At 44.3% G+C, this 13,767-nt stretch overlaps 2 protein-coding genes across 2 annotated transcripts in view; one reads left to right on the top strand and one right to left on the bottom strand.

Annotated features, from left to right (window-relative positions):
• Positions 1-5,659, top strand: part of dph1 (diphthamide biosynthesis 1) — a 98,560-nt gene extending 92,901 nt beyond the window's left edge. The window contains exons 10-12 of the mRNA XM_015951192.3: positions 1,966-2,044; positions 4,901-5,029; positions 5,346-5,659. Coding sequence (XP_015806678.1) covers positions 1,966-2,044; positions 4,901-5,029; positions 5,346-5,426 — 289 coding nt within the window. The 3' untranslated portion in view covers positions 5,427-5,659. The remainder of the gene's footprint in view (positions 1-1,965; positions 2,045-4,900; positions 5,030-5,345) is intronic.
• Positions 5,660-7,459: 1,800 nt separating this feature from the next.
• Positions 7,460-11,100, bottom strand: LOC107380616 (uncharacterized). Its single transcript, XM_015951916.3, has 3 exons — positions 10,972-11,100; positions 7,923-10,313; positions 7,460-7,636 (listed from the first exon to the last, which is right to left on the bottom strand). The coding sequence occupies exons 1-3, from the start codon at positions 11,098-11,100 to the stop codon at positions 7,460-7,462; spliced, it is 2,697 nt and encodes an 898-aa protein (XP_015807402.3).
• Positions 11,101-13,767: the final 2,667 nt, after the last annotated feature.

A 13,767-nucleotide genomic window follows, 5' to 3' on the forward strand; every position in this document is an offset into this window, starting at 1 on the left:
CGAAAATCTGTAGTGTGAGTTAAAGAGAGCTGTCCATGCTTGGAGGCCATCAAACCTGAATGAACCGGAGAAGTTTTCTAAAGAAGAATGGTCCTAAATACCTTCAACCAGAATCCAGACTCTCATTGGAAGCTAGAGGAAGTGTATAGAGGCTGTTGTTTTTGTGCAAAAGGAGGATCTACCAAATATTACGTTGTCTTTTTTGTTTTGCCCACATTCATGCACCAGCCTAATTGTGTTTAAACAATTATTGCACACTTTCTAAAAATCCTATAAACTTTATACAGGAAAATCATGAAGAATAACAAAGCTGCCCAAACCTTTGCATCCCACTGAATCTGGCTTTTGGTATGCTGGGGGACATTATACACTGTGTCTAGGTCTCTTGAAGGCCTTGTTTCCTCTGTCATTTCCTGACCACAAAATATCTTCTTTTTTTATTTATTTTTTAAAGCTCTGTTGTTGCCGAAAACCAAGTTTTTTTCCCCTCAGATTTTCAGTTTTCTTTAGAATTCCACTGCATTTTTTTTATCATACCACTTTAATTGCTTTGGCATAATTTTTGTCCCCACCGGCTAAAAGGAAATCATTCCAAGTTTTCCTTCCCCACGTTTACCCATAGACTGGTTTTCTTCTTTTTAAAGTCAACCTTGAAGAAATTAATTGTAAGGAAAAATGTGGCATTGGTATGAAAATTCATTGGCCTACTAATAGCAGAGGTGTATATATGTGTTAGACAGACTAATGTGTGGTCTGGTTATAGAAAAACCACTGATGGACTTATAGGTCAAAGGTCAAACCTCACACACCCATCATTGTCCAAACTGCAATCGAAGATCTTACGAGGTTTGGTTTGGCATCTATGACTCTGTTGAATCTCAAATTGGGCGTTTGGGGAAATATTCACTTCTTAGGTATAAAAAAGAAAATAACTCAACATTATTGAAAATGTGAAACTGAAGGGTGGGAGAGGGAGAGGTGTGATCCAGGCTGCAGCTGGGAAACAGAAAAAAGGGGAAATCAAAAAGGGAAATTCACTGCAGTGCTGTGTCTTTTGTGTGTTTTCCATCTGTCTTTCTGCTCTTGCTTTGCTTCTCAAACCGGTTTCTTCTCGTTCACATTATTAACCTACATCCATCATTATTTTTTGATGCACTGCAGCTAAATCTATATTTGTCAATATTTCAGGCGGGGCGGTATGATGAGGATTAGGGACAGAGGAGGTGCGCTGAGATGGAGCTGTGGACAGCATTGATCAGTGAAAGCTAACCCTCGTACCCCCAGCCGCTTTCTGTCTTCATTTTCCCGTTGTTCAGTCTTCCCTGCAGCTGTTTACATCCACACTCTCCTCATTCCTCTCATGCATTTTCCAGAGTAAACACTCTTCTCCCTCCTCTTTGCTTGTCTCTTCGGCCCCTCCTCTTGTTTTCGTCTTTCTTGCTAGTTCTTCCTATCGCTGCATATCTCTGTCCTTCTTGCTCTCTTTTTTTTTTTGCCCACCCCCTTCCCATCCCTCTAATACACCCCATCCCATCACCCTGTCTGCGAGCTATGTAGGCTACCTCCGTGGAGACCAGCTGGTGCAGCTTTTTTATTCACACTCACCTAACCTCTCCCACTTCTTCTTTCACATGTCTTCCTTTTTCCATCCGTCCTCCCTGATTTTCTGTTTATGCCTCCCAAAATCTAGACCACTCCACACCTTCTTCCCTCCCTTCTCAGTCCTACTTTTTGCACTCAGGCAGGGCAGTCCTTAGTGGGGTTTCTCATCGGCTCAGATCTCCCCAGCAGATGCTGGTGATCAGGTGGGAAGAGGCTCCCTGCCCAACCCGCTGCATCACGTATTCACGTGCAGCTGTGCTCTGCCATCCTAAATAGGAACCAAGTGTCTCACCTTCTCATTTTAGCCTAAATAATTCACGGTTGTAGATTTAAGCTCAGGTATGAACCTTGCTTCTCTCTCAGGTGGGTCCAGATCGCCTGCCCACGCCTTTCCATCGACTGGGGAACAGCCTTCTCTAAACCACTGCTGTCACCATACGAGGTAAGCATGCACCTAGCTGCCACTCACGTTTCAGACTCGGCGCTGCGTTCTCGCAGACCTTCCGCCCTAAATAAAGGTTTTATAGAAGGACAGCAGACGAGTTACAGCCTTTGTTATTTCTGAAAGTACAGTGAATTTATGTAGCACTCCTCAAGACCCTCTTGTGCTGGAGATGGAGTATCAGTGCTCACTCCTTCCTTACTCTTTAGTAAAGCAGTCTGGTATGCACAAGCGTAATGAGCAGCAGATCAGCCCCCCCTGCTGGTCTTTGGACCTCACAGCTCCACCCTTCATGCAGCTGTTTTGTTTTTCTGAAGCTAGAGGGAGAGAGAGATCAGACATCAGCCTGCATGGATCCACTTCAGAGCAGCGGTTTAAGGCTGCTGCAGCTGTTGCAGCAAAAATAAAGCAGGCCTGTTTAGTGATGCGGCACGTGACCTGACTGGTTAGCATGTAACTTTCAGTTCCTGGGAGGATTTCCCCCCGTTGATGCTTGTCTGATTTGAATCCTTGTAAAATGGCTGTGAGGGGGAATTACTTTCCTGAATAGTGGGTTGTGATTTGACACGGGGGCTGTTTAATTCCTGCCGTACATCTTTGTGTGCTTCTTGTTAAAGCACTTACGTGTCTGAACAAAGCTATTAAGACTAATGATAGCATTCACCTGAAGAAAAAAGGGATGTTTTTCTTTTTTTTCCTTTATGCCGTTTGACACTGAGCTCTATAATTGTGCATACGAAGTCTGAAATTCGCCCCCGCTGTAATGAGCAAAGCAGCAATCTGTTTCTCTAGTTCTTTTGTGTTAATGGAGTCTTAGCTCTCCCCGCCAGCAATTTTGTAGGAATAAAGGACTCTAGTCTGTGCATTTCAATAATTCGTAGCTGCTCTTGTGTCTGTATGGCCGAGATGAGACTTAATTCTCCCTCATACCTGTGAGCGTCGACCGTCTGGGCGCGCTCTGCTTTTCACCGTGGCATTTAGGATGAAGAGGAATGAGACGGGAGGGTGGAGTGAGACGGGTGGGATGGGGAGGAGGGGGGAGGCGCAGCAGCATTTATTTTCAGTGCGTCTCATGTTATATTTATAGTCAATAAGACACACTTGGCTCTCCTGTCAGAGCAGGGATTAGCAAAGGAAGCTAGCTTCCACAGAGAGGAAGTGTGAGAGGGGAGAGGAGAAGAGTCGTTAATAGCTGGAAAAATGAAAGGATGCTGAAATAGGAGGAGAGGAGTAGTCACAGGGTGTTTGGGGAAAGGGAGTGTGTGTGTTTGTGTCATGTTTATATGACTATGTGGCTTTTTGTCTGAGAAAGATCGATGGATGTCTGGCTGGCTGTGGCCCCCAGGCTCCGGACCTCTCTCCCCCTGAGCCTGATGTCAGTGGACTCGGTGGTCTCCTTTAAAAAGCAGCTGAAGACTCACCTGTTCAGGCTGGCCTTGGTGTGACCTTATGTTGAATCCTCCTCACCACCTTCTCTTCATGCTGCTGATTCTGACCTTCCCGGGGAGCCTGGATGACGTTTTCTTACTCGTTATTTTTCTTTCTTCTCATTTTATTTCAATTAAAAATTTCCAGTTTTTCTCAATTTTTATGATATATATTTTTTTTATTTTATACACATTCATGTTTTTATTCATTTTAGTATTTTTGTTCTTGAGAAACGCCTCAAATTTTTTATCTTGAGAGGCGCTGTATAAAAAATAGTTTCTTCTTACGAACCCAAGAAGGACAAATAGTTTATTTACTCAAATCTGCTAATTTACAGTATTTTTTAACAAAATTTTTATGAATTTATAGAAAGATGAAAAGATCAATGCTAACCCGACCTACGTTCAATCAGTCTGTAACCTTCAAGCTAACTGAGGAAGAGAAGGGAGGGGAATGAAAAGGGATTTATGTTTTGTGTGTTGGGGCTAAGTGATTAGCGTAGCATTGAACCTTGCACCACATCAGTGTTTGTAGAATTAGCACAGGTGTGCTAACATCTCAAGTGCTGGTTTCATGCAGGTTTTAGACGTTTTCCTGCCTGAACACTGCAGGTGTGATTCAAACAAGCAGCTGCTACAGAGCCCAGTGAAGGTTGAGGAGAATTCAGCAGTTAGAATCAGGTGTCTGAGCAGGAACATGTCCAAAACATTACTTGTCTGTTAACACTACAAGGATATTTTATGTGCATCCTCAGTCTGAGGCCTGGCGTTCAGCTCTTTCCAGAAGGGGAGAGGGAGCAGGGGCAGAACTGTAGACCTTGGTGATGTCACACAGCTGTGTGATTTATTTTTTACAACTTTTTTCAAAGAATTGTTATCTTCATTATTTATAATGACTCAAATCATATTTTCATGTATTCCCAGCTTTCAAATGGTAAAGCAATGTCTGAAGAAATATCCAACCAAATGCATGTTTTTGTGCTAACTTTAGTTTAAAAAGTTATCTTAAAATAATTTTATTTATTCATCTTTTCATTAATTCCACATCCCTTCCTTTCGTTTATAATCAACATGCGCCGTCACCTCTCCCCCATATGGAGCTGTGTGGACCTACAGAACGCCGCGGCGCCTTCCTGGCGCCGTGGTTCTCCTATTCTAACAGCTGTTATGTCATGAAGTGCAGCTGCATAGGGAGAACATGACAATGCTGCATGTTATCCATGCTTAATGTTGTGACATCTGTCCTGTGTGTGTTGTCAGTTTGCTGTCTGCTCATCACGCCACACTTTTCTGCAAATATTTTATGCCTAGCGACTGATTTTGTGAAGGGCAACAAGAAATATTCGTCTGAGAAAAATACGGTTGTTGTGACAAGTGATTCTTTTGGATTTGGGTATTTTTTTTTTTGTTTGTTTGTTTGTTTTTTCAGGCAGCCGTAGCTCTTCAAGAGGTGGGATGGAGGGAAGTGTACCCCATGGACTTCTACTCCAATCAGAGTTTGGGGCCATGGGCGCCCAACCACCCTGACAACCAACCTGTGCGTCCTGCTCGTAAACAGGTGAGATACGGGAATGACTGACAGGGGAGGAAAAGGGATGGGTGAGGGAGGTGAGACACCAGAATGTCACCACACTGACACCCAGTGGCACAGTCCCAGAAGAACAACCAGATTCCCCCTGAGGGTGTGTTTGTGACCTTCATGTGCTTCCTAAATGTCCTATTCATTTAGGAATTAAAAGCTGGTTAAGCACCGGTTTAAAGGCTGCTCTGTTAGCACACCCCGCTGTACCCATGATGCCTAATATTACCACTAATCTGTCTCAGATAGGTGCTGTCACTGTTCCAAGCCTTAATGCTATCCTCTCTGCCTGCAGAAACAAGGCACAGAGCCAGTCCCTCCCTCCAAACCTTGTGAGCAGAACCAGAGCGCCCCCTGCGGCTGTCATGGGGAATGACACGTCGTGACCAGTGCTGCCTTTTATTCGTCTCATGTCTTAAGGAAGGAGGTCAGAGCAGAGTAGGAGAGATCAGACCAGCTACAAGCGAGCAAAACCAGAAGGATTACGATCCAAATCTAGCAGATTACACCAAACTCTGGAGCATTTTCACATTTTTATTGCTTTTGATGCCAGATTATAATCCAGGTTTTGTCAGAAAACATGCAAATGAAAAGAAGCTGTTACTGTGTTCAACCTCTGCAGGGGTGACTGTTTTTCTGCTGTCATTCCTGGTGACAGGTGTGTGTCCCATTTCTAAATGCATACACTGCTTTTATAAAGAGTATGAGATGACCTTGGCTAGTGTGTGTGAACGTGAGGGTTGCCAGTCAAACGTGTCTCTTTTGAAGTTGATCAGATGTATTATGGGAGGATGTTTTATGTACAGTGTAAATATCAAACATGTGAGATTGTTAACGTTTTTGTCAGACGATAAAACAATAAATCTAAACTGAACATTTCCTGTTGAGCTTTACTTCCAAACCAAGGGACGAGCTCATGAAGCAGAAAGCTGTGAGTTTGTAGATGTGTGCACAGCTAGTCACGACTGCTCTCCATCCTCATTACTTATTTATGTTGGAGTCTGTCGATAAATAAATTTTAAAAAAACATATTGGTGTTTTTGCTGCAGCAATAACTGACTGACAGACTTGTTGTGGCCTCGGCCCATCTAAAGAACGTGGGAAACCTCCTGAGGTGGCCGAACATCCTCATGTGGGAGTTGCATTTTCAGCCTGTTTTTGATATTTTTGCCTACAACCACCAGGTTTCACTTGCAGGTTTGCGTCTCCGTGGCAACGTGGACGAGTGTGATGCAGCCGTCAACATTCCTCCTGATGCATTCCTGCTTGTGGCACTCGTTTTAAAGAGCTTTGTACTCGCCACCAAGCGCCGAGTGATGGTTGCCGCAGTGGTCAAAAATCAATTATTGACCAGCAGATTGCGCTATCTCTCTTTCTCGCTCTTGGTCTCTTGACTGATAATTAATTTATTTGTAGGAATATTCTGACAGGAATAAAGAGTCGAGAGGTTTCAAAGTCCTCCGTCCTCCCATCTCCAGTGTGCAGCTTTTAATATGAGACTGGAGACGAGCCGCTAAAAGCAAATTCATTTCTAATTTAAACTTCTGAAAAAGTATCTGGTCTGTTTTGAAATATTTAAATTTGTTTTATTTGGTTTGGAAACAGTCCTAAAGGACAGTGTGTGATTGTGTGTGTGAATGACTGACTGTTGTGAAGCGCCTTGGGGGGCTGTAGAACTATAAGAAGGTGCTATACAAATACAGGCTATTTACAGCATAAAATCACTTCATTAAGATCATTTCAATATAATTCACATTTTGTGGAAATGGCAAATTGACAGAGCCCTGAAACAGCTCATTTTAGAAGGTATTGAAACTGTCAAGAATATAAACTAATAAAAAATATTTCAGAATTTCTAGTATTAAAAAAATAAATAAAATTTAATCAGAGGTTTCATTTATTTCAATCTTTTTCCCACAGACAGGATAGTTTCAGTATCCTCCATTTATTTTGACCTGTATAATTTAGAATTGGGAGTAAAAACAACATTTTAGCATGTGTGTGCATAATCCATTAGACAGTTAATGTTTTGATTGTTAAGAAAATCATTCTTTAAAATAATTTCTACCACTTATTGCTGTTAATTCGTTCATTTTTGTACCAACATCTTGTTACCACTCCCGCTTCTGTTGGATGATGGGCAAGAGACACCCAGGTCAAGATTTATACTAAACTACAACATTAAAAACATTTTCTACTTCAACAGTGTTTAAAGGCACATTTGGCAGTTTTGCTTGCTTTTAGCACCCCTTTGTGTCCGTTATTCATCCTCTTTGATCAAACCAAAATGTACGTCCTTGCTGTGTGTTCGTCTTTTTAACACCGTAATCTAACATCTGAAATGTCTCCCCAGCCTTCATTAGTGTCTACAGGAGTGGTTTATCACCACATTTTACAAATCAGCTGTGTTCATGATCTAAAACATGCAAGAAACGTGCTGGAACCAGACTGCAGAGTCAGGTATGTCAGCTCCGTTTTTCCTAAATCCAACAGGGAGCGGCCTGCCAGTCTAAAGTTGCAAATGCAGTATTCTGGCCACAGTGGGCGGTAGTGGTCTGAGTAACATTTCATTAACCCTGTATTGTACTGTATGCAACCATTTTAGCACATACTGGTTCAAGAAAATGATTTAAAGTCTAATGAGCTTTGAAAGAAAAGCGTCTGGACTTCTTTGATTTGCTTGAAGACATTTCACCTCTCATCCGAGAGGCTTCTTCAGTTCTAAGGTCAAATGGTGGAGAGTCCCAGATTTAAATCCCGTGGGAGTTTCCCCCCAAAGAGGGAACAAAAGACCCCCTGATAATCTTCTACATAAACACATTGAGGGTGGGTGTGGGTCCTATTCAGCCAGAGTTTCGGGTGAGCTCATTGTGAAAGCTGGCCCCACCCTATCATGTGAATTCCTGAGGTCAGATGGCCCAGGATATGCGTGGGCCTTGAGGCATCTGGGAAGGGATCTCAAAACTGGATTATAGATGGCAGACAGTTGGTGTCGTAAACCGCTGCCTCTGTTCAAAGGTGGTTGCTCACAGTGGACATAAATGGCTTCCTTTACTCCTCTTTCAAACCATCTGTCCTCTCTGTCCAAAATGTGAACGTTGGCATCCTCGAAAGAGTGACCTTTGTCCTTTAGATGCAAATGAACTGCTGAGTCCTGTCCCGTGGAGGTGGCTCTTCTATGTTGTGCCATGCGCTTGTGAAGTGGCTGTTTGGTTTCTCCGATGTAGAGGTCTGGGCATTCCTCGCTGCACTGTACAGCATACACCACATTGTTCAGTTTGTGTTTAGGAGTTTTGTCTTTCGGGTGAACCAGTTTCTGTCTGAGTGTGTTGCTGGGCCTGAAGTACACTGGTATGTTGTGTTTGGAGAAAACCCTCCTGAGTTTCTCTGATACACCGGCTACATAGGGGATGACAAGGTTGTTGCATCTGTCTTTCTTTTCCTCCCTCACTGGTGTCTGGTCTTCTTTTCTGTGCATCTTTGCTGACTTTATAAACGCCCAGTTAGGATAGCCACATGTTTTAAGTGATTCCTTTATATGTCTGTGTTCCTTCTTTTTCCCTTCCGACTTAGAGGGAACATGTTCTGCCCGGTGGTGTAAGGTCTTGATTACTCCAAGTTTGTGTTCCAGAGGGTGATGTGAGTCGAAGAGGAGGTACTGGTCCGTGTGTATGGGCTTCCGGTACACTTCAATGTTGAGGTTGCCATTTTCTTCAAGGTGCACAGCGCAGTCCAGGAAAGCCAAGCAGTTGTCTATGTTTTCCCTGGTGAACTTGATGTTTTTGTCCACGGCGTTGATGTGCGTAGTGAAGGATTCCACTTCTTGTGTTTTGATTTTGACCCAGGTGTCATCCACATATCTGTACCAGTGGCTGGGTGCTCTCCCTTTAAAAGAACCAAGAGCCTTTCTTTCCACTTCCTCCATGTAAAGGTTGGCTACAATAGGTGACACGGGGGAGCCCATGGTGCAGCCATGTTTTTGTCTGTAGAAACCTTCGTTGTATTTGAAATATGTAGTGGTGAGGCAGAGGTCTAACAGTGTGCAAATCTGATCGGGTGTGAAGTTGGTCCTGTCCTCCAAGGTGCTGTCTTCTTGTAGTCGTTTTCTGACAGTCTCCACTGCCTCCGTAGTGGGTATGCAAGTGAAGAGGGAGACTACGTCAAAGGACACCATGGTTTCATCTGGATCCAGGGTAAGTTTCTGGACCTTGTCAGTGAAGTCGGTGGAGTTCTTGATGTGGTGTGGGGTGCTCCCCACCAGAGGTGCAAGGATAGTAGTAAGGTGTTTCGCGATGTTGTAGGTGACTGAATTTATGCTACTGACAATGGGTCTGAGAGGGATACCTTCCTTGTGGATCTTGGGAAGTCCGTAGATGCAGGGTATGGCATCTCCTGGATAAAGGCGGTGATATGTCAGGCGGTTGATGGTTTCATCCCTTTCAAGGCCTTGAAGGCAAGCTATAACTTTCTTTTTGTAGCTGCTTGTGGGGTCTCGCTTTAAGGCTTCATAGGGGTTGTTGTCACTGAGGAGAGTAGTGATCTTTGCGTGGTTATCCGTTGTGTTTAGGACCACGGTGCACCTTCCCTTATCAGCTGGCAATATAGTGATGGTGTGGTCTTTGCTCAGTGATGCGACCGCCTTCTTTTCTTGTAGCGTGAGGTTAGGCGGAGGGACTTTGGCACTGGAGAGGGTGGCTGAGACTTTCATCCTGATCTGTTCTGCTTCTGTATGAGATAATTTGTTGGTCCGGATGGCAGTTTCAGTGGCTGTGATGAGGTCCACTATGGGCAACTGTTGCGGAGCAATGGCAAAATTGAGTCCTTTGGCTAATACGTTCATTTCAGGTTCAGTGAGGTTCCGGTCTGAAAAGTTCTTCACCCATTTTCTTCGACTGCCCTCCGGTGTAAGTTCTTCTCTGTGTTGTGTAGATTCAGACTGAGGAGTGAGTGTTTTTGAAAGCAGGGTGTGGAATTTCCTGCGTTGTCTTTCTTTTCCTTTGGAGTGTTGGGCCCGCTGAGCCTTCTCCATAAACTTGTAAACCTCTTCTAAGATTGGAGAGGGTAGAAGGGTTTCAAGTTCCTGCAGAGTCTGGCTAATCTTGCTTTGGAGGGCATCTATAGTGAAATGGACCTGTCTTATCCTTTCACTTAGAAGCTGATTTTGTGCTCTTCGTGGAATTAAGTCCGCCCTGTGTCCTCTGACAGTGGATCCTAGGCGCAGGCTCTTGGGAACAACTCTGCTTTGACTGCATCTCAGGTTGAAACGGAGTAGTCATTAGACTACAATGACCTGGATGACTGAGAACCTTCACAGACAAAATGATTTAAAAATATGAAAGTGAAAATATGAAAGAGTTGCATAGTATGGCTTTAATGTGAGTGCATTCTTGGTAAATCTGAGTGAATAAGGGCCAAAGAAAGAAGCCACAATTGAATTTTTATAACCTTGGAACCCTCTGAGAAGAGTGCATGAAATCTGTTTATTTTTATTTATTTTTTCTCCCCATAAGGCCTCTTGGGCTCGACAGTACCTTGACAATCTCTTGTCAATCGCCGCAGTTCTCTGCTACCTCTTGGAATAAAACCTCAAACCTTATTACACGCAGAGAAAAATCCTAAATCTATTCTGTACAAAACTTGGTTGTCTGAGTTCAGATTTATGAACTCAAAACATGAAGTTCTTTGCATGAAACAAGAAAATCAAAAGTGAGAAAGTCTGCATCCGTCCTTAGAGATATTTTACTGATAGTGATAAAGGTCAGAAGAGATGCATGCAACCATCCAGGCAGTGTCCCCCCCCCCCCACCCCCCCACCCCCCACAGAGGTTGTTATTTCAGCAGGACTATGCCAGATCTCATCCAGCATGACTTGAAGCTGTGCAGTTTACTACAAAGGCAGAGTGTGTGGACGCTTGACCAACCTGACTGCAGTCCAGATCTGTCATCTTTTGGAAAGTTTTGTCTGGTGCATCAAGAAGAAGAGAATCAGACAACAGTCGTTCTCTGTTGAGTTGCTGAAGTATTTTATTCAGCAGAGACAAAACAAACATGGTGTGGACACTTTACAGACGTGTTGCTGATGCATGAAAGCAGGTATATTTAATATTTTAATGCAGAATTAATTAAAAGAGACTGCAAATTAACATGTTTTTTAAACTTTTTATTTAGAAAATGACAGAGACTTTGTTTTCCTCTACTCTGCAACCTTTACACACCAAATAGCTGTCTCCCCAATCCAGAAAATTTGATTAGAGATTAAACTGTCAGCCTACAGGACCATTCTTTTGTTAAATGCCTTCGAAAGAGAATGAGAGCCACTGAACAATGCTCTTTTATTGATTTACTTTTAGAATATATAGTAATTAAGAGGAAATCAAAAGATAAGACCTAATTTTTTATAAAATAAAGTCAGCCATTTCCCCTCTTCCATAACCAGAGATTTGTTGTCATAAAATAAAACCACACAGTTTTGTAAGGTTTTAGAGCAACACTAAATAAGTATCTCACTTCTCTAATCTACTGGTTAAATGGGGAATTACAACTGGCTTAAAAAGTCCTTCCACAGCCTGCTGTAGCTAGTAGCTTTTGCCGGTTCCATAGCTGGGTCAGTACGGTACGGGCTGGATATTTTGTTTCACATCTGGGTAATAAATGCATTTTCCGTTCTGAGGTGACTCTTTTTCAAATGTCCAGTCCGACCGGAAAAGGGTGACTTGCCAACTCCGGGTCGGGGGAGAGGTCCTACCTCAAGTGGAGGAGTTTAAGTACCTCGGGGTCTTGTTCACGAGTGAGGGTAGGAGGGATCGGGAGATCGACAGGCGGATTGGTTCGGTGTCTGCAGTGATGCGGACGCTGAACCGATCTGTCGTGGGGAAGAGGGAGCTGAGCCAGAAAGCCAGGCTCTCGATTTACCGGTCGATCTACGTCCCAATCCTCACCTATGGTCATGAGCTTTGGGTAATGACCGAAAGAACGAGATCGCGGATACAAGCGGCCGAAATGAGTTTCCTCCGTAGGGTGGCCGGGCTCAGCCTTAGAGATATGGTGAGGAGCTCGGACATTCGGGAGGGACTCGGAGTAGAACCGCTGCTCCTCCGGATCGAAAGGAGCCAGTTGAGGTGGTTTGGGCATCTGGTCAGGATGCCTCCTGGACGCCTCCCTGGGGAGGTGTTTCGGGCATGTCCTGCCAACAGGAGGACCCCGGGTCGACCCAGGACACGTTGGAGAGGTTACATCTCCAATCCGGTCCGGGAACGCCTTGGGGTCCTGCCGGAGGAGCTGGTGGAGAAGGCCGGGGAGAGGACGGTCTGGAGCTCCCTAGCTGGGATGCTACCCCCCCCCCCCCCCCCCCCGACCCGGACCCGGATAAGCGGAGGAAGACGAGGGCATTCCGGCTGGGATCGAGTAGACACTAGGGACTGATTGGCCGGCTGAAATTCGCGCCTACCGCCTCTGATTGGTGGGTAGAATCAACAAGCGGGGATTTCCTGTTTGAGCGATTCATTAACATTCTGGATGCTGTGGAGTAAACATCTCTCTGTCTGCAGCACGGAGCTCCAGCGCAGTGGCAGACTGCTGCCTCCCTGCTTGACACTCAGCATTAAGGGGTTGGATTGGGGGGTTAAACCACCAAATGGTTCCCGAGCGCGGCTGTGTCTGCAGCTCACCGCTCCCCCAGGGGATGGGTCAAATGCGGAGAACAAATTTCGCACACACATCAGTGTGTGTGTCAACTAATGGGACTTTAACTTTAACTTAGTGGGAAGTGAGGGGAGTGAGCAGGGAGAAACAATGGCCGTGAACATCACAGCTCAGAGTTGCCTTTGTTTACTTTTAGCTTCAGCAGCGGACGACGAAGTGTTAGGACATGCACAGCAGTATAAGTGAGAGAACAGGGAGCAAATTAATAAAATATTATGGTTCAGAGTGTCCAAAAGCAACACAGCTCACACCCGCCTTTGTTTATCATCACAGACTTTTCTGCACATCTTTTGCGACACTCATGTACTCAGGGATTTCCACCTTGCTGAGAAGTTTGTGAGAATCATGTAAACAAAAACCTTTCGTACAAGCCTGGATCGATGCGACTCAGCCCCAATTGTACTGACCCAGATGTGGAAGTGCCTTAAATACTGTTGAGGTCAATATGAGAAAAATGATAAGGAACAATAATAATGATAGTACTAAAATGTTTTGTAGGCCTGGGGCTACAAACCAATGTTAAAGTTACATGATGCCACCTACTGTTTTTTGGTTTATAACCCTAGAGAATATAAAGTAAATTTCAAAGGAGCTCAGTGGGGTGGCCAATCAGATTCCAAGGTTTGCACGTGCAACCCCAGGCCACTCCCTGGTCACACCCTTGAGCTAGTACTAACAACGAGCTAATGCTAACACGAGCCAACAAACACTCAATTAAACCACCAAGTAAAAAGATCCACACTGTTGGAAAAGATGTTTATTCGTCCAGCAGCAACAAAGCCAGGTCACCATCAGTCTGTGATTTTGTAGCCTTCAGTTTCTTCGAACGAGCGTAGGTCATGCCAATGTTCATTCAGGGTTTAGCTCTTTTCTTCACCCTTAAAATCATTACTTTCTTACTTTTACTTCCAGGCTCTGCTATTATGCCAGCCCCCCCCCCCCCCCCCAAATAAAAATGTTTCTTCTTCTTGTGCTTTTTATTGATGGCCAGCAAACTGAAAACGCTAACTGCTATT

Source organism: Nothobranchius furzeri, chromosome 13, assembly GCF_043380555.1.
Source record: "Nothobranchius furzeri strain GRZ-AD chromosome 13, NfurGRZ-RIMD1, whole genome shotgun sequence".
Lineage (NCBI taxonomy): Eukaryota > Metazoa > Chordata > Actinopteri > Cyprinodontiformes > Nothobranchiidae > Nothobranchius > Nothobranchius furzeri.

What these genes read in the sequence shown, in the direction of transcription:
- LOC107380616 (XM_015951916.3), bottom strand. Translation starts at nt 11,100, where the DNA reads ATGTTTGTTTTGTCTCTGCTGAATAAAATACTTCAGCAACTCAACAGA. An exon ending in CAGATCTGGACTGCAGTCAG is followed by an intron (nt 10,314 to 10,971) that starts GTTGGTCAAGCG and finishes TGACTACTCCGT; the next exon opens with TTCAACCTGAGATGCAGTCA. An exon ending in ATAGGGTGGGGCCAGCTTTC is followed by an intron (nt 7,637 to 7,922) that starts ACAATGAGCTCA and finishes GGTTGCATACAG; the next exon opens with TACAATACAGGGTTAATGAA.